Source organism: Gymnodraco acuticeps, unplaced genomic scaffold (assembly GCF_902827175.1).
Source record: "Gymnodraco acuticeps unplaced genomic scaffold, fGymAcu1.1, whole genome shotgun sequence".
Taxonomy (NCBI): domain Eukaryota; kingdom Metazoa; phylum Chordata; class Actinopteri; order Perciformes; family Bathydraconidae; genus Gymnodraco; species Gymnodraco acuticeps.
The window spans coordinates 595,799-622,836 of NW_022989981.1; the positions used below are offsets into that span (position 1 = coordinate 595,799).

Consider the following 27,038-nt stretch of genomic DNA (forward strand, 5'->3'; position numbering starts at 1 on the left):
TAGCTCTGTTGACAAGAGACAAGAGAGAGTCCTGGACCCACACGGGCCTACCTTTTTTACACTTCCAGCGTGTGAAGATATCAGACGAGAGAGAGGGAGCGCCGAATCGGTTATTTAGTCTCCGGCGGATGTTGCAGACTGCGTGACGGGACGACACGGTGTAGACTTTTTCACAGGTTGATGATCCGTATTTGGCACCAAGCAGCACAAGTAAATACATGGTTGTAGTCTATAGGCTGTCTCTAGTGACACGGGTTTACATTTACAAGAGAAATAGGCGGTGCCTGTTTATTCCTGGAAGAATACAGAACAGAATGAGACATTTAACGTTTACAGGTTGGGGTTTATTCGCTGAAGTTCACGCTCAGACTTGGGCTGCAAGCAGCGTGTAGGAGGATAGTCTGAGAGTAAGGGACCCTCTGTGTTGCACATTTTGACTGATAGCCAATCGAATCTGTTATTCAAATCGGTGCTCTTATGTCAGTGACCTATATCTCATGCATGTGCGCCAAGAGCACACAATAACTTCTCCACCAGACCAGACCAGACAGCATGGGGATCGACGGACTGGACAATCAAGCGCAGCCGCCCAGCGTAGTGTCCCGGAATGAGGAGCCAGCTGCAGATCCTCACACGGAGCAGAGAGATGCTCCCCAAGAAGCAGACAAGAGCAAGGAGATCCTGCAGGAGGACAGCACTGTGCAGCTTATTGAGGCCGGGAGCAAGCCGCCACTCTCCCCGTCGGCGTCTGACTCCGAGGCGGCTGTCCAGGTGGAGGAGCCCGGCCACGGAGCCGCGTTCGTCCCGCCCGAAGGAGGGTTTGGCTGGCTGGTGGTTTTTGCGGCAACCTGGTGCAATGGGTCAATTTTCGGCATTCAAAACTCTTTCGGCATCCTGCATATGATGCTGATGAAGGAGCATGCAGACCCAGACGACCAGACGTCTCAGTTCAAAGTGGGTGAGTACCAGACAGTCGGCTGAGGCGAGCCAGACTATGAGATGAAAAACAATACATCAACTGGTGGATAGAAGTGCTTTTGTCTAGGACGCATGCTTAATATTCCTCATATAAGACATTTAAGAGGTGGAAATTAGACCTCCAAACCATGCACTTATGCTATAGTCACATAGCCTACCACATGCATCTATCCTCTTACAGAGATATCGGTGTCAGTTCACAGTTCAATGGGTTTACCATGAACTTAAAGTGGCACACTACACATAGTTTTGTATTACATACATGCCTTGCCAACACATTTTAAGTTTGAATGATTGTTTATGTTTGGAAGGAGTTTTGATGCATTCTATAGGTAGCCTACTTGCTCCTAGTTTGAATTGGTCAACTGCATGATTTGGAGAACACTATCACTGATGTTAAATCATTTACTCGCTGGATGTATACTTGCTACTCCTTCATCAACGTTGCCGCTACATCACCACCTTTTAATTTGCTGCATCAAATCCATTTCCATGGGTCACAAATGGCCCTTTGATAAAGTTGTTCCCCCGTAGGCTGAACACTATAGCAATGTACCACAGGCATTTGAGCTATACACAAAAATGTGACCCAACAAACTTTACAACAATAGGTTGTGCTCAGACTTTTTGCATCCCACTTAATATTACACAACATGTGCAATACTTGATCTATTTTACATTTCTTATTTGGCTTTTCTCCCTCCGGACTATTTGCAGTTCTCAGATTCAACATTGACTGAGAAAGAGGGATGACGTGACGAAAAAACTGCATAATTTACGTATATAAAAACATAAAATACCTCTTGATTATGATCTATTTCAGGAATTTATGCTCGTTTTGTCTCAATAAAGCTGGCATTTACCATTTGTTATTCTGCGATACAGAACCAAAATATGGCCAATGCTTTTCCCTGCATGCTTCAATCTAAACCAGTGGTGTCAAACTCAAGGCCCGGGGGCCAAATCCGGCCTGTGACTTCACTTCATGCGGCCCGCAAGAGCTTGCAAAGAATATAATATGTTTATTATACGGTTACATGATGCTTTACAGAAGCTTGTTGCCCATAAACTACATGTCGCACAATGCATCTCAAATTTGACTTTTTTTCCAAAATTTCACTTTTTTTAGATTTGGACTTTTTTTCCAGAATTTGGCTTTTCTTTTTAAATCATTTTGTGACATGCGCACTGAAGAGACTTGCAATTATTTGGCCCAAACTTCTGCTTTCAGACGTAGTTAATTATGACGTTATTACCCTATCTGATAATAATCCAATGCAGAGGCAATAATGTAATATAATACATTATTTTATATATATTAAATATTTATATATGTATTTTTATATAGTCTTATATATAAAACTGGCCCTTTGAGTGCAACCATGATGCTAATGTGGCCCGAGATGAAATTGAGTTTGACTCCCCTGATCTAAACCTTCTGTTGAGGATTATACCACAAGCTTTCACTGCTGAATGGTCTCTTAATATACTGGCCAGTACAATCTTGATACAACCATCTATTGTCGCATAAAAGGAAAAACATAATTATAAAGAAAAACCCTTTCAAGGACTTCAGCCTTGTTTTCTGCAGGAAAATCAATAACTGACATTTTCTTGTTTTTGATGTTACAATGTTGAAATGTTAGCTGAAAGCTGAAATATAAAGTCAGCATCCAATTTATTGTCAATGTAGCATCCTTGGAGTTTTGTTCCCTTGATGATGCTATCACTTTTACAACAATTACTGATTATTTGAGTAATATAAGTTATTTTTTAGGAAATAACTTTCTGATGGGCTAACCGGTGCAATGGTCTGTTTTAGATTATAGGGGGAAAAAAATGTTCTGGAGGATGGAAGTTTTTTCTTAACTTCCTGTCAAGATTCACAATCACCAGCGAAGGTGAAGGTCGCGATTTTCGTAGGGATAACGGCTCTAAGACTATTCCCTGGAACAATTTTAACCATTTTTTCATCACTACAGCATAGTTACTGAGGCAGAAAAAACCACAAAGTGAGCAGACATGATTGGTCTCATTAGAGTTGTTTCCGTAAGCTCAGCAGGGCTCAACGCTAACTTTTAAAAGTGGTTGCCAGGCTGGCAACCAGGCATCAGCTTTTGGTTGCCAAAACTGAAAAAACGGTTGCCATCTTTAGTCACCTTATATTTTAAATAATTAAGATACTATACAGATATACATCAACTTAATAATGAACATGTGACACAAAAGAATGTTCAAATTCTTTACAATAAGTAATTAACACAATTATTTGAAACTTAAGTGGTAGTAAACTTGTCCATCCTCAATTGCTGGTATACTAAATACCAGTAGTGCAGCTTTTGTCATGTTCTTCACAGATCCCCCAAAAATGAATTGAGCAAGTCACTAGTTTCTTGGTCATCCGTTGTCTCCGGGTTTCATTTAGCACTTTTATTTTGGTAGTAATAAGATCGGGGCTCTTATTTTCGAAAGGAACTTTTACCGGAAGTGAATGCACAACGGAGCAGAATGTACATATATATTTCGCCTCCCAAGACTTTACCCATTTCCTCTTTGCTTTTGTTCGGGTTCATCTTGCGCTTTATCAGTTGAATCACTTTGAACATTCGTTTGAGATGTTAACGGGTTGGCCGAACTTTTTACCGCACAGTCAAACAACTTAATTTGCTTCGCCATTTTTTGTACAACAAATAATTAACATTTATCTCTTTTGGGGTGCACATTTAGCTGTTTGCTGTCCTTATTTCTTTATGTTAAAAAGTGGTTGCCACTGATGACAACCAAAGGCCAAGAAGTGGTTGACATTTTTTCTGAATGGTTGCCACTGGCAACCTGGCAACCGTTACTGTCGAGCCCTGCTCAGGTTAATATATTTAATGGCATCTTGCACCTTGTTATTTCTTATTCATGTGAAGGAAATGATTGTCTGGGGGAAGCACGGCAGGGCATCACATTACTTTCAGTTTTTGCGTGATAGAGAGCCTGAGAACATGTTGGGCCTGAAAACAGATACCAGACCAGATGTATTACTTACAGTATGTCTTGCATTCAATAGAGGACTGTTTTTTTATCAAGGTTTTTCCATTTAGCTTTCTCCCTTTTTTGGTTATGAAAGATGTCATTCCTAAGATTTGATTCTTGGTTGTTCTCATATGTGAAAGGATTAAGCTGGTACGCTGAGTACTGACCTTTTCCCCCCAGCAACAGGAAAAAGACGAGAGGCAACAGTTTTATAACAATAGTCACAGTTGCAAAGGCTCTTTTTGAGCAAATAGGGAATAGTCCGTAAAAGTGCAATTCACGTGTTTGGAACATCTTAAAACAAAATGTTAAAGTACTTCACAAGCAATAGGACCATAATTGAAGCGTCATCAGGAATTTATTGGGATGTGATTACCTTTTAGGTCTTTTAAACCAGGCTCAATTGAACTGGATATTTATTAAACCTTAAGGGGTAAACACATGGTTTTCTAAATAGCTTATATAATCAAGGTGGGGGATCAGAAGAACTTTTGTTAAGTAAAGATATTGAAGCAGCAGGTTATGAGTCTCAGATGGTGCTGTTTTTATGTTCCTTTATGTGACCACATAAACAGAACTGCTGGTAGTGCTAGGTGTGGGAGAGATTTTAGACTTTGCAAAGCTAGGAATGTGTGTGAAGGGGCGGAATAACGGGATTGAGTGAGTGATTCATTTTGTATTGATGCTTGAAATGATCTCCATAATGTGAAACAGATCAGTGCCATGGTGTTTCAAGGATCAGCGGCTCTTTCAAGTACACTGTGTCCTATTTGTTTCTAAGTATAGAGCTGCAGAAGTTAATGCTAAGAAATATCTACTTTATTTAGTGTTGCATTGCTCATAGTCATAAAGGGTGATGTTGGATCCGTCTCCCTAAGCTCCACACACTCATAAAGAGGTACACCATCTGTATGATCAGAAACAGGGATGGACTGATTTTGTGCTGAATGTGGGTTTATTTTAACATAAAACGTAAAACGACATTTTTATGCTGAGTATCTGCTAACTACATCCTCAATTAGATTGTTTAGGTTTGATGTGTTTTTATTTACTCTTTTAAAAATAAAGCTTCTATCCTAGCTGTGTGCTCATAAAGGTTACAAGCAGAGTTAATTTGATTGTCCAATAAGAAACATTTCCAGGTGTCTGCTTTTGGTAAACATGACTACACACTACAAATACAGTATGTCCTAGTGTACTGCCTCATTTCAGTCACTAACTCACATGACTAAAGGAAAGTCTGAGTGACCAGGTTTATAATGCAAAAAAAGAGCATTTTGTTTTCATAAATGTTGGAAGCCAAAATATTAATTACAAATACAATATGATTAATCACCTATCCACGAAACCAAGCCATCGATGATACACTGTAGTAATTTTGTAGTTTTTGTAGCTTTTATTGGCTAGTAGGTAATTTGTCTCTTAACATTTTAGGTAGATCCAACACTGCTGTATTGTGCTGTGCAACATTGACAAAACATATCTTATATGTTTACCTACTTGTCATTATGCTGTATAATAGTATATTTTAAATATATGTGTTTTTTTGAGCCAGACTTACCATGTACTGCCCAGCCCTGGCACCTGCTAAAGGAATTAAATGTTGCCTTGAGGGAATGGGCTTGTACCCTAGCCTTTCCGTTACAGTAATGTTACGAAAATATGTATGGCAATTGTTTCTTGAACTATGAGTCCATGACAGTAAACACAATGTGTTGCATTGTCTAGTTTGCGGATTATTTCCCCCCTGTGTCTAATATGGAAAATGGTGTAAGACGTCAGAGGGCAGTTGGACAGTGTTTTTTTATTGTTTTAGCACACATAGTGAAATGAAACTAGAAATATGAATTTTAAAACTTCAAGGGCTGGTTCATTGTAGATTAAATCAATTGTACCTACTGCATTTTGCTAGATTTTAATTGCCCTGTTTTGAAGATGAATTGTTCCCTTGTTCCCTTCAATTGTTTTGACATTTGTGTTACTTGGTATATAGGCTCTTTTCGCTGTTTAGCGTCCTTGTATTGTTTGTCTTCATTTGTTTTGCAATCACTTCAATTAGAAACACAAAAAAATAAAAAAACGTTTTGATGGTCAGCAGGATAATCCACAGAGCATGCTGAAGACAGTTTTCTTTGAAAGTAATTCATACTTCACTTCTTAATCTGAGGGAATAAAGGTCTCTAATTACTACACTGATCATTTGGTAGGAATGTAAACACCCTAAAATGAAAGATGTAAGGTGTTACTTTAACCTCATTGTTTCATTTCCATTTAACCCAGAGTGTAGTATAATGCAAAAACATCAAAATGTTGTCACTGTTCGTATCATTTGTAACTGCACTGTAGAGGCACTGAGGCAGTAAGTGAGACAGTCATGGTGAATTAAAAATGGGCCTTATACTGTAACCACAGTGCTGAGGAAGTCGTTTCATCGCAGCTATTAAAACACACGTGTTAATGTCAGCGTTGTTTTAATGGACTGAGATGTATTTGTAGATAATAACTAATCTGGGACATTTTCAATTTTGTATCACAGACAGATCAGTAGATACATATTCAAATCAAATATAAGTGTTCTTCATTTTTCTAGTTGGTTTGGTCTTAAACTGTCATGAGGTCTTGGTACATAAGTGCCATAAGAAGATTGTTCCTCCAATGTAACGAAGGGTCCTATAGAAACTCTCCCTCACTGTCAGATTGCACCTAACACGTGAAAAAGAGGAACGCTTGTTAAGCCTCCTAACCACTACACACACACACACACACACACACACACACACACACACACACACACACACACACACACACACACACACACACACACACACACACATTCTCATTTTGCATTATTCTTGCTCGCTGTGTCCTTTGTCTTGTGTTTGGAAGTGTTCAGACTTAATTGTCTTTAATGAGTACACTCAACTCTGTCTATTCACAGACCTTTTGCCTGTGCCAGGGTTTGGGAAATGGGGGTTTGGAGGTGATGTTTGCCAGAAAATGGAGGAGAACGTGAATAAGTGTGGCATCTGAGATAATCTTCTGCTTTGTTAGCCTCTGATTGTAGGTTGGACCTTGTATGTACTTGTACACCCCATCTGCTTTGGGTTTGTACACGGTAACATAGAGTGCACTTTCAGACGGTGACTGCAATCATCTTCCTCTATGTGCTTATTTGAAGGTAGACTGAGGATGCAGGTTTTAGTGAAGTAATTGCATGAACAACCATCATTTTATAGTTGCCATGCTACTATTTCTTCTGATGCTAGGCAACAATATGCTGTCAGGTTTTGTGTTGTTATAGTTTTGTGCACATTGCTCTTCATTATGCAGTCCCATCCACCTGCAAAAATCTATAAAACCACAGAATGTCCTAAAAGGAGGAGATAAAGCAAACTTGGCCGTCTTTTTTTCATGTTTTATGTTGTTATCCTTGATTTTTGTTATTTCGTCTCCAAACCTGATGCTGAGCAACTATTACTGTCAATTAAAGGGTTATTAGACACATCTCTCCTTTTTTATTAATCAATTGATAGTTTTTGTGTTCAACCATGGTGGCTGTCACTCCTCATTCTAACCACGTTCTTCTGTAACTGAAACAGTATAATTCCCTGTTCTACAACTAATTATCCAACATCCCCACCCTACCTAAAAATGGTCTGTACTATGGAATCATATGGGGAAAGCATTGACAAAAACAGACTACAGAGCGTATTCAAGACTTATAGCACCACAAAGACCAATCTAACTGGCTGTAAAACATTTTACGAGGACCTCCGAGAATAAACCGCTGAGAATGAGCAAGATACAGGTGGGAACAGCAAAGATATAGCAGCATGTCCAGATGGGAGACACCACACTGGGCGGTTGAGAATGTCTGATTTAAGATCTTGTAGTCCTTCCAGACGAACCATCTGGAAATGTGGTAATGGCTAAGGAATGGAAAGTGGTGCTGGTGATAGGTTGAGCTCTCTTAAAGGTGCAAGTCAACGATTCTAATTCAATACACTTTGTGAAATTTGGAGTATGTCTTCATAGGCCGCTAGCTGTCCATTCTATGCGTGCTGAAGAAGAATCTGGTGTCATGTTGTTGTTGGGATATTTTATTTTTTTAAATCCTCTAGAGCAGAGAGAGGAGCTGTGGATTATTGTTATTGATTAATGCATCGGTGTTTCTTAGGGTCAAAAACACTAAACTCATAATTGAAAATGAAAGTGTTTGGTTTATTTAATAAAAGAGCACATGTTCAATGTGAAAAGTGACAGTAGATTAGCTGCAATTTGGTGCTATAAATATGTATTATTAAAAAAGAAACACCTTGAATTTCAGGGGGGGCGCGGGGCTCCGTTGGCCGCCAAGACAATGGTAGGGGAACACTGAAGAGTAATCCCTAGAAACACACAAGGCTGCAGGACATTCCAGATTCCAGGCACCAGAGGAAACGTAAACTAATAACGACCCCATTCTGTCAGGAGTTCTGGGCAGAGCATATTTTTTGGGCAACTAACTTTTAGGGCCACAGTATGTACATCTGTAATCTGTAATTTCCAATAGTAATAGTTTTATTCCTGACCATATGCAGGATGCTCTCATGGACCACCACCACTATAGTCAGGGAACATTTCAAAACTATTATGGCGTTTTCCTTAAAGCATCCGTCAAACCTTGCAATACTCTTTTGAGAGATTTCTAGATTGCTGAATGCAAAACCAATACAGAGCTGTTTAGGGAGGAATGTTTTGCAACACAGACTTCCCCAGAGGATAAAGCATGATGAGTCTCCAGTCCTGTACTGTTAGCTCTCTAGATCAGCAGTCCAATATGGTGCAATTGTCATACCGAGGTGCTTATGTGATGCCAACTCCTTGGCTTATTAAGTAAAGAAGCTTCATCTGACCTCATGCAACTTTGCCAATGATTTCCATCTCAATTGTATACATGTTTATGTAAGGTGTTTCAGTTCAAATGGGTTGGGAGGCTGATGTAGAACATCTACTTAAATCAGTATAGCATTTACCTAATTTAGTGATTCACTTACTGATAACCATGTCTATACATGCTGCAGGGATCTACTGTTAGCCTTGAATGTAAAAAGCTTTGACCTACCCGACTCAAGATGAAACTTTGAACATTTTGTAAGAAATTTTTCAAAACGGTGGCAGTTTATGAAGTACATGCTTAATAGGAAAACCCCCCTGTCTTGTTCCATTTGGATAAATAAACTATAGGAAGGCAAGGATGCAGTCCCACCCTTAAACTATAATACATGTAACTTTGTATTGTACACGTACCAGCAGATTTGTACATGTACAGTACAGAATGTTTAGATTAATGTACACAACAAAGTGTGTGTGTGTGTGTGTGTGTGTGTGTGTGTGTGTGTGTGTGTGTGTGTGTGTGTGTGTGTGTGTGTGTGTGTGTGTGTGTGTGTGTGTGTGTGTGTGTGTGTGTGTGTGTGTGTGTGTGTGTGTGTGTGTGTGTGTGTGTGTGTGTGTGTGTGTGTGTGTGTGTGTGTGTGTGTGTGTGTGTGTGTGTGGTGTGTGTGTGTGTGTGTGTGTGTGTGTGTGTGTGTGTGTGTTGTGTGTGTGTGTGTGTGTGTGTGTGTGTGTGTGTGTGTTGTGTGTGTGTGTTGTGTGTGTGTGTGTGTGTGTGTGTGTGTGTGTGTGTGTCACATTCTGTCTGTAGACTTCTCTGTTTCAGTGTGTGTACTCTGTATAAATGCTCTGTAGTTGATCTGACTGAATTTGTGATTTTAAATCTCAAAACCGCTACAGTATCTGTCAGGCAGAAACTTGGGACAAGTAATTTGACTGAAACCTTAAAACTGAACTAACTGACTGCTAGGGTTAACTTTGATTTAAACATGTGTAGAATACTAAGAGCTTTATTGAGTAGGTGTAACTGTATTAAGGGTTAAACTCATAACTTTATAACTTAGGGTTTAATGTAATTGTAAAACCATTGGGCCACTGAAAAGACACTAGCAACTCAGGAGGGAGCCAGTCTAGATTTCCTTTTGAGGGCCACCAGCTGCAGAGAGTTAACTAATTAAAGGGGTGTGGCCCCACATCTGTGAGAACTCAGCAATCAGGTGTCCATTTTAGGTAGCACTTTCCTGGAGCGTCAGACAGACGAAGACTGACAAAGACAATAGAGTCCTGCTGGAGTAAGACTGACAAAGACAATAGAGTCCTGCTGGAGTCACGAGGGTGGCAAAGAGGAGGCAAATCCTACTTTGATTGAACTAAGTGGTGTTTTATTTTATTTGGTTGTTTAGCCCCTCATGCTATAATCATGTGTATTTTCTCCATTCCTGTTCATGTGTCTTCTCGCAATTATCACTGGCCCCGTGTATCTCGTAATCGATATAACCGGCCTGCTCTCGTCTATCCCACTCCACTGACATCCAACATCTAGTTACAGGTGGCCTGTGGAACTGCCAGTCAGCTGTTCCTAAGGCTGACTTCATCTCTGGCTACGCTTCCCTGCAGTCTCTGGATTTCCTTGCTCTCACTGAGACGTGGATTACTCCATCCAACACATCCACCCCAGCAGCTCTCTCCACAGCATATTCCTTCTCCCATACACCCAGACCCACTGGCAGAGGAGGTGGCACTGGTCTCCTGCTCTCTCCCAAATGGAGCTTTTCCCTCTTCAAGATACCTAACTTCACTCCTTCCACCTTTGAATTCCATGCCGTCACAGTAACCCATCCTATACAATTAACCATTGTTGTTCTCTACCGTCCACCAGGCGCCTTGGGGGACTTCTTGGAGGAATTAGATAATCTCCTCTCACACATCCCTGAAACTGGTCCTCCCGCTGTACTTCTCGGAGACTTCAACCGCCAGACAGGGAAGATAGACAAACTAACATCTCTGTTAACCGCCTTTGCTTTCTCACTGTCTCCATCCCCACCAACTCATAAAGCTGGCAATGTCCTTGATCTCATATTCTCAAGGAACTGCACTACTTCTAACCTCTCTGTAAACCCGCTCCACACATCCGATCACTTCTTCATTTCATTCTCACTACCCCTTTCCAAACATACCGAACTAATCTCTTCTCATCCTGCACCTGTCCGCCGTAACCTTCGTTCCCTCTCCCCCTCTACCTTTGCCTCATCGGTGCACTCAGCCCTCCCTTCCTCTGACTCGTTCCAACTCCTACCTCCAAACTCTGCTGCAGAAACTCTCCTCTCTACTCTCTCATCCTCTCTGGGCTCTCTCTGTCCTCTCACATCTCGGCAGGCTCGTCAGTCCCCTCCTGCTCCCTGGCTAAATGACGCACTGCGTGCTAATAGAACCGTCCTTCGGGCAGCAGAGCGGAAACGGTGGAAATCCAAACACCAAGACGACCTCCTAACCTATCAGGGCTCTCCTCTCCTCTTTCTCTGCTTCGATCTCTCAGGCAAAAAGCACTTTCTTTCAAGATAAGATCCAATCTTCCTATTCCAATCCCAAAAAACTATTTCCATCTTCTCCTCCCTCCTGGACCCCCCCAAAGCCCCTTCCCCCTCCTCCCTTCTGTCAAGCGACTTTGTTAACCACTTTGAAAAAAAGGTTGATGATATTCGCTCTGCTTTTCTGACTCACCTTTACTCACCACTGGGTCACCAGACCCTCCTTTCACCCACACACTGACCTCCTTTTCCCCTCTCTCTCCAAGTGAGGTTCTTACCCTCATTACCTCTTCCCGCCCTACCACCTGTCCTCTGGACCCTATCCCTTCAAACCTCCTTCAGACTATCGCTCCTGATATTCTACCGTTTCTCTCCCATTTCATCAACACTTCTCTAACTTCTGGTCACTTTCCAAACAGTCTCAAGGAGGCAAGAGTAAACCCTCTCCTAAAGAAACCCACTCTCAAACCCGTCTGATGTTTATAAACTACAGGCCTGTCTCTCTCCTCCCGTTCCTGTCTAAAACACTTGAACGCGCTGTCTTTAAACAACTCTCCTGTTATCTCTATCAGAACAACCTTCTGGATCCGCACCAGTCTGGTTTCAAGGCAGGTCACTCAACAGAAACTGCCCCTCCTTGCTGTCACTGAGGAACTGCACACTGCTAAAGCAGCCTCCCTCTCCTCTGTCATCATCCTTTTGGACCTGTCTGCTGCATTTGACATGGTGAATCATCAGATCCTCCTTCGCACTCTCCAAGAACTTGGAGTTTCAGGCTCTGCACTTTCCCTCATCACCTCATACCTCAAAGACCGCACCTACAGGGTTATTTGGAGAGGGTCTGAGTCCGACCCTTGTCAATTAACTACAGGGGTCCCTCAGGGCTCTGTTCTTGGTCCCCTCCTCTTCTCCTTGTACACAAACTCGCTCGGATCTGTCATTAGCCCGCATGGTTTTTCATACCACTGCTACGCTGACGACCCCCCAATTAATTCTGTCCTTTCCCCGCTCAGAGACCCAGGTCGTCGCACGCATCTCTGCTTGTCTAGCTGACATCTCTCAGTGGATGTCTGCTCATCACCTCAAGCTCAACCTTGACAAGACTGAACTGCTTTTCCTTCCGGGAAAAGATTGTCCCACTCTTGACCTAACAATCAACATCGGCACCTCTATTGTTTCCCCGACTCAGACTGCAAGGAATCTGGGTGTGACCCTAGATAACAACCTGTCCTTCACTGCAAACATAGCTTCTACAACCCGCTGCTGCAGATACACGCTTTACAACATCAGGAAGATACGTCCCCAGCTGACCCAGAAAGCGACGCAGGTTCTGGTCCAGGCTCTCGTCATCTCACGCCTAGACTACTGCATGTGCCATCCGACCTCTGCAGCTCATCGAGAATGCAGCGGCTCGTCTGGTCTTCAACCTTCCTAAATTCTCCCACACCACGCCGCTCCTCCGCTCCCTCCACTGGCTTCCGGTAACTGCTAGAATCCACTTCAAGACAATGGTACTTGCGTACCATGCTGCGAATGGATCTGGCCCTTCCTACATCCAGGAGTCGCATAATTTTACGTAATTAATCATATATTTTCGATTATAAGGAGTAGAAATATGATTCAGATATCCGCGGAATCACTGGAAGAGTAGCTTTCCAGCGGTATCTCCTGTGAGACTGTAACCAGGGCACAGCAGCCAATATGGCCGCTCAAAGCAGCTTGACTTTACACTGTGGATTGGTGGATTCGTGTGTCCGTCAAGGAAATCTCGGCCGGCAGCCATCATGGTCTGAAATGACCAATGGACATCGAGAAATCACTAAGGACCTACCCACCAAGTAAACAAAACATAAACCACGTGTCTCCCATCAGTTTACGTCTTTGAGGAGAGCGAGAGAGAGACAGAGAAAATGGCTAAAACTTTACAGTTGCCGACTTCGCTTGAGATTTTTTTCGCTAGCAGCAGTGAAGATAGAGCCTCAGAACGTGAAGTCTTTGACTCTTCTGAAGAAGAAGAATACAAAGACAACAACAAGGATCCATTTGGGCATGGGTAAGTGTAAATATTACAGTAATAGTGTACTGGCAATGTGTGGGGAATACCGCGAAAATGAACAATAGGTTTATTGATATATATTTTTTATCGATTGTCATGAACTTTTTATTGGACAAAATAGACTCTCCATTAGCAAATGTTTACTCTGTGTTAACGTTATTTTGGTGTGTAAAAGTGAGATTACATGTGTAGAGGATTAAATTAATCATTTATTCGTCCCACAACGGAGACATTTACAGTGACATGTTTTTGCCATCGATTATTTTATCATACTGTTCTGTACAGATGAGACTTTGTCATAGATTTATTTATATGTGTGCCTGTTATTATTTTTACCGTCCTGTACAGATGAGACTTTGTAATCAGATGTAGCCTATGTGTGTCTGTGATTTTATACTGAATGTAAAGTAACTGGAATACGTGTGTGTGTGTGTGTGTGTGTGTGTGTGTGTTGTGTTGTGTGTGTGTGTGTGTGTGTGTGTGTGTGTGTGTGTGTGTGTGTGTGGTGTTGTGTTGGTGTGTGTGTGTGGTGTGTGTGTGGTGTGTGTGTGTGTGTGTGTGTGATGTGTGTTGTGTGTGTGTGTGTGTGTGTGGTGTGTGTGTGTGTGTGTGTGTGTGGGTGTGTGTTGTGTGTGTGTGTGTGTGTGTGTGTGTGTGTGTGTGTGTGTGTGTGTGTGTGTGTGTGTGTGTGTGTGTGTGTGTGTGGCTTCTCCCCATCCCCCTCCCCAACTTTCTTTTTCTGTGTGCATTGTTATTTGTGCTTGAGCAACATTTTACTTGAACTTTATTTCAATGAAATTCGTTGTAATTCTTGTCCTACCTTTTAATTTATTTTACAGAGAGGTTTCACAGCTGTCTGGGCCTAGTGGCCCACAGGCGGCGTTTATCCAGCAGCCAGAACATCCATCTGTGCCGTCCCCAGGTCAAGATCTACCGTGGCTCAAGGGCCTTCACCAGAGCGATCACCACCAAGGACCAGCAGACCAGCATCACTACAGCTGCCTCGACCTCCATCTGCGGCTGCCACCAGGTCAAGATACACCTCAGCACAAAGGCTCCACCACAGCCTCACCTTCAACCCAGCCAGCAAGGAGGTCTCGTGGAGGTCTCGTATAGCACTTGTACAACCCCACCTACACTGCAGCCCATGCACCATCACCCCCATCTTCACAGCAGCCAGACCCACTGTCTTGGAAGACAGACAAAGACCTTGACACTGTCTTGACATTTATAATGAATAGTTGGTTGAATGTTCTGATGTTCAATATTGTAAATAGTTAGATTTTCCAGTTTCTTATATTTATATAAATAGTTGGTTGAAAAAAACATATTATAATAAATTGTTGGTTGAAAAAAAAAGGTTGAATGCTCAATTTGTATTTGTACACATCACATGAACCTTGGTATGTAATATGAAGTCATTATTCAGTCCTAATGTAGCTCAGCCCCTGCTGTGGTGAAAGTAGAGTGATAAACAACCTATTTTACTCAAAATTCGAATTTAATTTTTTTATTTTAGACATGAATAACACATTTATATACAGTGTAATTCAAATATTTCACTGCTTTTGTGATCCTAAGACTTTGGTAACCTAATATAAAACACCAAAACAATTCGATCACATGAGTAAATTTGTGTTTTCACAAAAGTTTTGAAGATTTTCCGAAAATCGGATGTCAAATTTTAAGCTTTTGAGCTACTTATCTCATCAAACAGTGCTCTAAGGTGAGTAATTTGCATATATAGCAAGACCAGAGATTGTCCTGAACATTTTGATATTTAACACATGGGGTGCCATGTTAGAAGAAATACATTTTAAAAGGTGATTTAAGAAAACATCTAAAAATCGAGAAAATACCCTTAGACTCCAGAGGGTTAAACCGTACACCCCAGCACGTGCACTCCGCTCTGCATCAACCAAACGGCTCGCTGCACCCTCGTTGCGAAGGAGACCCAAGTTCCCATCAGCAAAAACACGTGGGTTTGCTATCCTGGCTCCAAAATGGTGGAATGAGCTCCCCATTGAAATCAGGACAGCAGATAGCTTACACACCTTCCGGCGCAGACTGAAAACTCATCTCTTTCGACTCCACTTCGAGCAATAGAACTATTAACAAAGCACTTATATACTAATAAAGGACTGGCTTACCTAAAGCCAGTTGAGTAGCACTTGAAATGTTTTTGCTCTATGAAACCTGATGTACTTATATGATTCTGTTTTCTTCAAGTTTGTATTTTGTTGGTCGAACGCACTTATTGTAAGTCGCTTTGGATAAAAGCGTCAGCTAAATGTAGTGTGTGTGTTTGTTCAGAGTGACCTACAGTACAGCCCAGACACCACGGTAGACATTAAAGCTACCTTTGCTCCACCGGAGACCCAGACATTTGTTTGTTTGCTCCTCAGGGTACGCAGTGTCCCTGTTGGCTCATACTGGCTCGTTATGTTTTAACACTGGATGGATATTACACCACAGGCCAGATCTGTCCAGTTTGATCCTCTTTTTGATCCTCTATTAATCACCATGAGAAATCTTAGAGTGTGTCTGATGCACATGATGCAAGTGAAGGCACAATAAACACTTCCATGAATTTATATCAATAGCTAATTACATCAGATGGGGGAAGGACTCGGAAAGAAAGACAATATGCGAGTGCACACAAAGTAGTTCAAAGCCTTTGCAAATATGACATTTTCATGACATCAAGGTTTTAATGTTGTGTAAATCATGAAATGCCCGTGAGGCAATGGGAGAATAAAATACGAAATGCACTTTTACCTTTGACTGTGTCCCCCATTGAGATGACGGGGCATCATGCAATTCTATAGGGGAAAAAAGCGGATACATATTATACAACTATAGAGAAACCTTCAATTTGGTCATCTTTCTATTAAAACAACTGTATGTTGTATTCTCATGTAATAACGGTTTATAACACCAGTATGATACAAAAACTGCTTCAAGGCAAATTCTCCAGCTGCAACAAATGTGGGAAATATAAAAACTGTTGAAAGATAACGTCTGGCAAAATGAACCTGTGAATTGTTTCCATCCCTGAAAAAGGAATCCCTAAATATTGTAACTGTGTGTCAGTCGTATTACATGGAACTGTATCCTGTATATCTATACATTTTGATTTACAGCATACATTTCCTGTTACATGGACTTTGATCCTTTCTTGGTGATCAAAAGGGAACAAGATTGTCTTTTATTTACCTTAGGCGATAGCTACAACACACAGGGTTTCCACATGTTTCTGATTGAATTCTCTTTCCTCTCCACTTCCTTTCCAGCCTGGGTCGGGGCCTTGGCCATGGGCATGATCTTCTTCTGTTCACCTGTGGTCAGCATGTTCACAGACCGCTTCGGCTGCAGGAAGACAGCCGTCAGTGGGGCATTGGTGGCTTTTATAGGGCTGCTAAGTACATCCTTTGCAAAGTAAGCTACTGTGCATTTATTATTCAAGACATTACCCTAACAAAGTAGACAAATAAATAATCATGATGATGAAAAGATTAGAAGTTGGTCACTAAACGCTTAAAATAATCTTCTACGTTTCTTTTTTTGTTAGTTTTTTCTCAGAAAAGCAATTGCTTATTCTGCGACTCAAATGAAATCAGGTACAAACTGGGTCTGCACCTGTTAAAGCTGTAATGCAGTATGAGGTTCAAATCTCCACCTCCATGCCTTTAACTTTACAGAATATTACAGAACTTGCTTAAACTTACATGGCAAGTATTGTTAAGTCAGTTTATAATCTAAAATCACAAAAGGGCCTTAAAATGTACAGCAAACAAAACCCTCCATCCTTTAATCCTCTAATTAATAAATAAATGGTAAAACAAAACAAATGGTAAAATAGTAACTGCATTATTCTTTTTTTACTTCACCTTTTTCTTTTCTTTTCTGTTGTAGCTCCTGAGCCTTCGCTATTTCACATATGGCATACTGTTCGGCTGTGGCTCCTCCTTTGCCTTCCAGCCCTCATTGGTCATCCTCGGCCATTACTTCCGCCAGCGCCTGGGTCTGGTCAATGGCGTGGTGACGGCCGGTGCCAGCCTCTTCTCCATGGGCCTCCCGGTTTTACTGAACAAGGTGGTGGAACCTCTGGGCCTCAGCAGGACCTTCCAGATCCTCAGCCTCTTCATGCTGGTCCAGGCCCTGCTGGCCCTGCTGTTCAAACCATTACTGCCTGCTGGGGGAGGCATGGGACCCCCAGGCATGGGTCCTGGCCCTGGAAAATCCAAAACCCAGTCAATGGCCACCGCTCAGGGGGGCAGCAGGTGGAGCAGGCTCCTCGGTGGGGATCAGGAAGTCATTCAACCTGCGGGTGTTTCACATCGTGACGTACCGAGTGTGGGCGTTTGGAGTAGCTACAGCTGTACTCGGCTACTTCGTGCCATACGTCCATCTGGTAAGAACGATAAGGGGCATTCTCCTAGCTTCAATTGAGGTATCTCAAATCAAGACATGGAAAGTTGTATATGGATACTACCATTATTTGATTGGTATGTGAAAAGCATAATGGGGGTAGATCAGGCAGGGTTGTATAGGTATGAGTCTGACGAAATTAACACAAACACACAATGACGTTACGTTTGTCATCTTAGATTGTTGGAAGAGCTACCAAGCAATATATAATCGGGAAAAAACAAAGTTCAAATGCTTATGGGAAGCCAAAACTTTAACTCACCTGGTTTATTTACTTAATCCAATCTCATGCAACTTTTACCACAAATTTCAGCTTGTTCTGTTCGGCCACTGGTGTGGTTTTTGATCTCCAGTACCACTGCTAACAACATGCTCCCATGTTTTGTAAGCTACAGCAAACGTTTTGTTTACATTGTTTCTTGTTCCCCTGCCTGCACTCAGCTTGCCAGCTGCTTTCAGTCAAACAATAACATGCCCCTCCAAGTGACTTGAGGTAGAAGGAGCTTTCTGATAAATCTCCAAAGGCATTTTCTGGTTCCCTTTTAATATAAAAAGGTATTGACAATATGTGTAAAATAATGATTTCTTTTTGACTGCAACAAGGGAAATTGTGATTAACATTGGACAGTATCACAATGTTACAATTTGGGTTTCCATTATGCTTAGAATCCAATATTCAGGGTATTTTACAAAATCTGATCTCTGGCCTACTGGTGTGAAATAGTGAGATAGTGACGGGTGAGGATGAAGTGTAAAGCTGCAGCGTGGAGCTGTGAAGTTGATCTCCCTCTTTCCAGATGTCGGATGTTCCCGCTCCGGCCCTCCCTCCGTCAGGGCCTGTTGTTTCAGGCCGGGCCCAGATGTAAAACACAGCCCCGGTTCTTTGTATTGGCTCTACCACCTCAGGAAACCTTCTCCTGTATGGCCTCTCTGTGTCCCTAAACATGCCTATCCTATGGCCATTGATGAATGTAGAGCCCTTCAAAGCAGAGCAATATTCCGCAAGTTCTGAAAGACTTCAGAGGGCGGTTTAAGTTTCTGATTTATGTGGTTAGGGCTGGGGGGAGTGGGAGAGTCTGCCCCTGCTGTTCCAAAGGTCTCTGGGTGAAGACATTTTGTTATTGTTAGACCTTTGCTTTGGGGTTATGGATGGTCCTCCACCCCGACAAATGCACACCACCCATTTACTTAAATATCTTCTTAAGCATGAAAGCACATAAACATATGAAAACATTTCCCAAGCAGGATATGTGTTAACCCACTGTTAGGAGCTTCTAATAAGTCATTGTGCAGCACACTTACTATTTAACCCCTAAACATACGGCCAATCCTCAATCATGCCTTTTCTGTGTCTCTTAGATGAGTTTTTGTGAAGCAGCAGTTCAAGGGAACCCAGAAGGAGTGGGTTCTCCTGGTCTGCATAGGAGCTTCATCTGGGGTGGGACGCCTTGCTTTCGGCAAGATTGGAGACCTCCTTTTCTGGTCTGCAAAAAATCTACATGCAGGTGAGGAAATGTTTAGAGGCCATAACATATGAAGGAGGTGTGTGGCACAGTGGCTTCAAACCCCACTGCAGTCAGCATGTCGTTGTGTCCCTGGGCAAGGACACTTCACCCCAAATTGCTCCTGTGGGGATTGTCCACAGTATTGAGTATGTAAGTCGCTTTGGATAAAAGCGTCTCTAACAAGTAATGTGTAATGTCAGTGTTTCCCATACATTGATTTAATTGTGGCGGGCCGCGACAATGATTTAAAAAAAAAAATCCATTTATTTCGGAAATGATGATCGGAAGGTTGCGAGTTCAAATCCCGCCTGGAACACCACTACTAGTGTGCCCTTGAGTAAGGCACTTAGCCCTCAGTTACTCCAGGGAGAACGTGCCTGTAATTGGTCATTGTAAGTCGCTTTGGAATAAGGCGTCTGCTAAATGCCTAAATTGTAAATTCTATTTTTGGGAGAATAAAACCCCACAGATCCTCAACTCCGGTGTGTCTCACTCATTAACAACGCAACACAGAGCAACAAGAACGTTGTCTACAGTAGCATGAAGCAATGAACATTTGAGGGGGGGGGGGTTGGATGCGTGGGCCACCCGAATAGGTTAAGGCAGTGGTTCTCGAACTTTTTCTACGTTTATGCATAGGGTAGATTCTTTTAATTAAATTTCCTTTTTTGTTTTGTGTATTTTATACATTTTGGATTTGCTTGGCGAGCTATTTTTAGAACACGACTGAGTGCCCCGCGGTAGATAGTTAACTTTAGTCTAAGTTATCTCAGTGGGTCTCAAACGTTTTGGTCACCATTAATGTAAACAATTATTTCCGAGGCACACGTTTATATGATTCATTATAGGTATAAAAAATAAGAGAATAAATGAAAAACAGGTATGAAATACTATATGACAGTGTTACGGAAACAATACTGTGGAGATACACGATCAGAATGATCAAACAATAAATGGTTGCAACAAACAGTTGTCTTTCTGGTTATTTATTTGAATATATTCAAAGACACAGGTCTCACAGAGTATAGGATAGTCTGCAGGAGTGTGCGCAATAGTCACAAAATAGCAAAGCTTATATACAAGAAAGGGCGGGCAGACAGTTTCCTCAGAAATCTGTTTTCACACGGTCTCATATTGTTATGGGAGTTACAACTTTGTGTGAAGAGGAGTAGTTTCAACATAGTCTGCCAAATCAGCTCTGTGGCCTTGAAGCGCTTGGGAATAAAAACCCTCATTAGAGTATGAAGAGAAAACGGCACATATCAGGAAATGATATAGTTGTTTTAGACAATGTTTTTAGAAGCATTTGGTTTTAGCATATAAGGTAAGATAAAGAAATTGCCACTACACAGTAAAAAAAGAATAAAGTTTAAAAGGGTGATTTGTAAAATATCCATTAAGAAAAAGTAAATCTGTTTACAGTTCTGTTTCAAATGGGTGTTGAGAGATGTATCCATAGATCTCTTCATTTTGCTCTCAAAGTGCACCAGATTGATGCTTTTTAACTTCAATATTTAAAGGTCACATGTCATGCTTTTCCGGTTATTACCCGTCCCCTTGTGTGTTATGAAGGTTTTTATGCATGTAAACGGTGTGCAGAGTCAAAACCCTCAAAGTACACCATGTAGGGAGTAAAACTCTAAAACAGAAAATACCTCCCCAAAACGCCTCGTTGGAGATACGTCACTGTCCATTTGATTCTTCCGGGGACATCATGATGTCATGTCGTCCCCGGAACGAAATGGACCAATCCGTGGAGCCGTTACGTTACGTCCGCGGAGCCGTTACGTTAAGCCCCCGCTGATTGGTCCAAATTGACCAATCCACGGACTTCCTCACACACTCAGTGCAAGCAGCTCTGCTGATTTCTCCTCCCTGGCTGCAACGAGCCGTTTAGTGGAGAGAGTGAATACACATACTTTACAGAGATGCTGTATGCGAAACCAATGTGAGTTTGGAAAATTGCACAGTATAAATCTATTCTAGTAGACCTTAACAATGGAATTATGATCAGTGGAAATGGCCATGACATGTGACCTTTAAAAATAAATCTTCCCGGGGGAGCATCCCCCCGGACCCCCCAATGTGAGGTCCACACACCACCTATAAAAATAGCACTTTACCCCTGCTTACACCTATATGCCTCGAGCCTTCATTGTAACTGTCACACTGTGTATTTGCGTGGGGAGTGTTGCAGTAGAAAATTCCACTGTAGCGACCGGTACATTAACGGGAAACCCTAAATGTTTGAGCACCCTCTATGAAACGTCAAGCTACCCCACAGCACCCAAAAATAAATATCTGGCGCCGCCACTGAGCCTGACTATTTGTGTTGGGGGGGCCCGACTTTTTTTTTTCTCCAAAGGGGGGGCCTGACAGAAAAAGGTTTGAGAACCACTGGTTTAATGTGATGCAGTTATACGTGGTATGTGGGCATGGAGTATTGAGTCAAGAATGAAACCGGTACTAGCTAGAACTTTAAAGGTCCCATGTCATGGCCATATCCACTGATCATAATTCCATTGTTGAGGTCTACTAGAATAGATTTATATTGTGCAATTTTCCAAACTCACATTGGTTTCTCATAAAGCATCTCTGTAAACTACCAATCACAATCAGAGAGATTCAGTGTCTTTAATTGCTTATTAGGCTATAGATAAATATGACTGATTCTTATAACACAGTAGCAGAATATAAAGCAGCTTTCGTGTTGCTATGAGGACGCCTGTCCTGAAAAATAGCGGAGATTAATCAGTCCTGAGAAAACCGAAATACAAAGCAATTCAGAGCAGTTGTGAGAGTGGAATACAAACAGGATTTATCATTTCTCTACTAGTGTATGTGGAGCTTCTGCTGAATGCAAGCAGTTGAACTGTTGGCCAGGAGCACCAAACTTAATCTGCATGTTGTTTATCAAGTGTGTTGTTCAGGCGAGAGACAACAACAGAATTCTCTTGCATGCTGAAAATGCTTATAAAGCATAAAAGCATATGTTTTGACTGTTTCTTTGGCACTATTGGACATTTAGATAGTGCAGAGAAAATGTTTCTAGTTAAAAAGAGACAGTGTTTACAGTAATGGCAATACAACTTCTCTCCTGCTGGTATAATTGAGGCATTGAGTTTTTTTTATATAAGGCTAAATGTTTTTAGCAACTTCTATTTATAGGGTGCTTTGTTGTACAGCTTTGTAATTGTTAAAGATTTGTAGGTAACAGTGTGAAGTTCACTGTTAGGGCACAGAGCCCTCCTTCACATTTCACCGTATTAGAGCTCTGAGCTCATTGTAATGCAACAGTATTAGCTGAATGTTTGGATCCGTGCAAACAGGCAGGGTGCTCTCAGCAGCTGCACACAAAAATACAAAGCAGGGAATTTAAATCCTCGCTCAGCCCATAAAACAGATGGTGTGATTGAGATGTATGTCAATTCCTCAGCTTTATGTTCCTTTAGCTTAGTTATAATCTCCACATAACTTCGTGTTACAGTTAAAAAACTTCTCAGGGAACAAAAACAACAAAAATAAAGGCAGTTCCAAATAAACATACCAGTATATACATTCGTCATATCTAATCAGAGTACTAGGCAGTTTGCATTTACATCCCCTCTGTGTAGCTAGCGGTTCACAAATAAATCAGTACTGCTTATCATAAGTCCTACAGTAGCTGGAGGATGCACTCACAAGTAACACAATGTTTAAAAACAAGGCCTGTATACTGAGCCCACTAAAATATCCCATAACATATTTCCATTGTAAGCACTACCAGAAATCATACCCAGGAAAAAACACCCACTGGAAGCTGTGGACTTTGAAACAGACTTGACACACTCACAAGCTTTGAGTCTCTCTTTTTTTCTGTTTCAGGTGGTGTCCTTCATAGCTCTGGGTCTGATGTCCATCCTGATCCCTCAGTGCTCGGCGTTTGAGGGGCTGGTGGTTGTGTGTGTGTTCCTGGGGCTGTGTGAATGGCTGCTTCCTCACCATGATGGCTCCCATAGCGTTCGAGCTGGTCGGGCCCATGCAGCCTCGCAGGCCATAGGCTACCTCCTCGGCCTCATGTCTATTCCTATGACCGCGGGGTCCACCCATCGCTGGTGATGAAGCAAAAAACACAGCACTTATTAATGACCCAGAACCGAAGTCGCAGTGATTGGCTCTTTGCACTTACTTCAGGATGTTGGCAGTAAACAGAGCACAACAGCTGATTGATATAGCAGAGTCAAACAGTGTTTGGGGAGTTCAGGGAGAGTAAGATTAATGCAGAGCAGGATAGATTGTACAACAGATTGTATTTGTATAGAGGTTTGGGCTTGTGGCCAACTGCAGGCTGTCTCTAGGGATTTGTCTTGAGGAGAAAAAAGCACACACAGGGTCAGATCGCACTACTCACCTCCTCTTATATCCCCTCTCTTCTCTTCACTCTAATAACACAAGTGTATAGAAGAGTACCAAGCCAGGCCATTAATTTAATGACTCATGCATCCTCGGGCTCTCTCTTTCCAACCTCTTTCCGATCTCACACATAATGTAGACGGTTATACTACAAACACTTTGCCCTTCCTTTTCTGGCCTCAGCTCAGCACACTGGAGGTTTTTTATTAATTTTTGGATATTTGTCCGTATTTATCAAGCTGTTTGATTCATAAAAGTAGACTCATTCAACAAAAACAAAAGAAATGTTCACGAGGACAAGTTTGGACATGTATTGATATTTTTTATTTATGTATCGAAAGCTATGCTATGGAATTTCAATGCTGATATAGAAGAAAAACCAGGAAGACAATTAGTTGATTAGGTATTTACAGAAAATAAATCTCAAACTTCTGATTATTTCGTCAAACAAAAACAATCTTAAAGTTTCTCCTCGTCCTGTGGGAATTTTTCCCTATTTTTTTACATTTTAGTATATGGAACAAATTATTGATGAATCAAGAAATGCAGATTAACTGATAAAGAAAATAATGGTTAGTTGCAGCGATTAAGTATAGCATACATTCCTTTCTTTAACATAGTCTTTTGTTGTTCTCTGTGTTAGCAGGAATATGTGGATAAAATAGTCTATTTTTGAAGGCAAACAATAGATGCTGATTAAATTCCAGTTTCCTATTTTGTTATTTTCTTTTTAAAACAAATGGAACTACTTTGACCCCTCTTTAAAATTGCTGATCATTTACTGCCTAAAAAATGTATACCCTTGTTAGAACCAGCCCATCTGCATTTAGAGACTAGTAAGGATTGAAACCCCCTCAGATATAGAGTACAGTTTAGTGACATATGGTTTCAGTTTCCCATTAAACGAGCCGCAGATGCAGCCGTATATTCTGAACAACCTGTAATTGCTATGATGCAGACTATTGTAATCTGGAGTATATATATATATTACACATTTTACTTAGTTATTACATTTTGTTAAGTATTATATAGCCATACATTTACTCTACATCCCAAACAAAGGCAGCTAGGTTCCTGTTGTTCTGTACAGGCTGTTCAGTTCATGAGCAAGAATGCATACGTTACATGCAATAATGTCAGGGCCCTCCCCTCCCCCCGCTCTCACGTAACAAGCGGCACATTAAACATGAAGTGCACTGTGGTGAACTGGTTGACCTTGCTTTAGATCTGTTGGTAGTTTGTTTGCCTTAGCTCACATGCAGATAAATATAGCATGTGCATGTACGTACTACAGACAGGGTGAGGTTTTAGTGCATGATGTTATTACAATCTTACAATCTCCCTGTTGAATTCCAATGTTAAGATATATTACAGGACTATTGTGTCCAGAACTTGTGGTGTCACTAATATTAATACTGGCAGGTTGAGACCATTTTAAATAGGCTCTAGTGCAAATATGAACTAAAAACATTTGCCTGCCAAATCCAAGGAGATTTCTGTATATTCATGATGTCACAGTGTGCTGACTCACACTGGAGCACACTTCTACATAACTGCAGCAAAGTGAGACATTCAACCACAAGAGGCCAGCAAATACAACTCTTTAAACTGGTTTTACATCACCTTTAGAGGAATACGTCGTCATTTTGGGGAAATATACAATTTGTCTTTCATACAGTCCATTAAGTGCTTTAACTCTTTATTGGCAAAGTAAGCCTTTTAGCAAGAAAGTTCTGGGTCTGAAAAGTGATACCAATGAAGAAGTGCCTCAAGACTGCTTTCTGTGTCATGGCCTACAGGGGGCACTCCACTGGTTGCAAAAAATGATCTGATTTCATAGAAGTCTATGAGCATCTGACCTTCCTTCTTCCTTTATCACCTCAGTAAACATTTCTCTAATGACTTAGTGGTCTCACATTTAGTAAATTATAGTTCCATTAGGAGTAAAAGACACCACAAATCATGGTATGCTTTAGGCTGTGGCTACCTTATGATTGACAAGTTGTCACCATGTTGTTGTCCAGTTTGGAAGTTGTTAAGTTTGAGTCCCAGTTTTTTAAACCCTTTCATGGTGTGTTTTCACTTCATTGTAACATTTTGTTTGTCTGAAAAATGTCTTGTTCGGTGTCAGTTGTACTCCGCCCTCTCTTGTCACTGCTGGTTAAAAAAAACAAGATGGTGACAGCTTTAAAGCAAGATGGCAAAATAGTAAACTCGAGACAAAACCATAGTCCAAATACCAATAGTTGACGTCACAGTTGCTACATCAATAATCTTATATGTATATATGTAAGACACAATAACATTACCTGTGTCCCCCTGCCTCCATGGCTCAGGTCTCCTACACGATTACTTTGGGGACTACACCGTGGCCTTCTCCCTTGCTGGGGTGCCTCCCATAGTGGGGGGGGTGGTGCTGTTCTTCGTGCCCCTGATTCACCGCAGGCTGCAGGCAGCGGCTTCACCAGACGAGACCTCCACCCACATGCTTCCCGCAGCTTCACCAGCGGAGGAGCAGAAGAGCTGCTCCAACGGAGACATCCTGCCAGGCTACACTGACGTAGAGACACACATCTGAGTCACACCGTTCAAAGGTACTACTTTTTCTACTTTGGACTGAATAGTTTGAAGCTTAGTAGCTTAATTTATAAAATTGTTATTTGAATGAACTAAAATAAATGATATTACTAGTATTATACTGTTTGTAAAACTTCCTTTCAGGGATGGCTCACTCCAAAGCATTAAAGGGGACCTATCATGCAAAATGCATTTTTTGTATGTCTTTTATACATAAATATGTGTCCCCGGTGTGTCAGGGAACCCACAAAGTGTCAGAAAATAAAACCCTCTCTTTTCCTCCATACCCAAATCTCTAAAAATGGGGGTACAACAGAGCTGATCCAGATTTGCATCCGATATGACGTAATATTGGAAATGTGGGCTGGCTTTACACCCACGGCCCTATCAGAAACGTCACTATCAAAACAATGCCCGACGTAATATGGTCTTTGTTTACATTAGCAAGCATCGCTAACACTCAGAGCTAAGCTGTACTGGAGAGAGTATGTGTAAAAAAGCAAGAAATAAAAACTCACCTTGTGGTAAACCCGCAAGAAAAGAAGCATTTTAGCTCCAAACTGCTTCAGAAATAATCCTTGAAGTGGTTTGGAACATGATATGACGTTTAATCATGCGCAGAGCAGACAGCTCGTCACAGACCTGCACAAAAGGGGGCGGGGCCAGCAGAGAATCAGC

At 41.6% G+C, this 27,038-nt stretch overlaps 1 protein-coding gene across 1 annotated transcript in view; it reads left to right on the top strand.

The window, feature by feature from the left end:
- slc16a2 (solute carrier family 16 member 2) overlaps positions 1 to 27,038 on the top strand; it is a 32,121-nt gene continuing 5,083 nt past the window's right edge. Inside the window, 11 exon segments of the mRNA XM_034211857.1 lie at positions 1 to 958; positions 16,749 to 16,903; positions 17,371 to 17,757; positions 17,759 to 17,874; positions 19,252 to 19,363; positions 19,365 to 19,391; positions 23,256 to 23,357; positions 23,359 to 23,413; positions 23,416 to 23,468; positions 23,470 to 23,485; positions 26,120 to 26,377. Coding sequence (XP_034067748.1) covers positions 553 to 958; positions 16,749 to 16,903; positions 17,371 to 17,757; positions 17,759 to 17,874; positions 19,252 to 19,363; positions 19,365 to 19,391; positions 23,256 to 23,357; positions 23,359 to 23,413; positions 23,416 to 23,468; positions 23,470 to 23,485; positions 26,120 to 26,361 — 1,671 coding nt within the window. The 5' untranslated portion in view covers positions 1 to 552 and the 3' untranslated portion in view covers positions 26,362 to 26,377.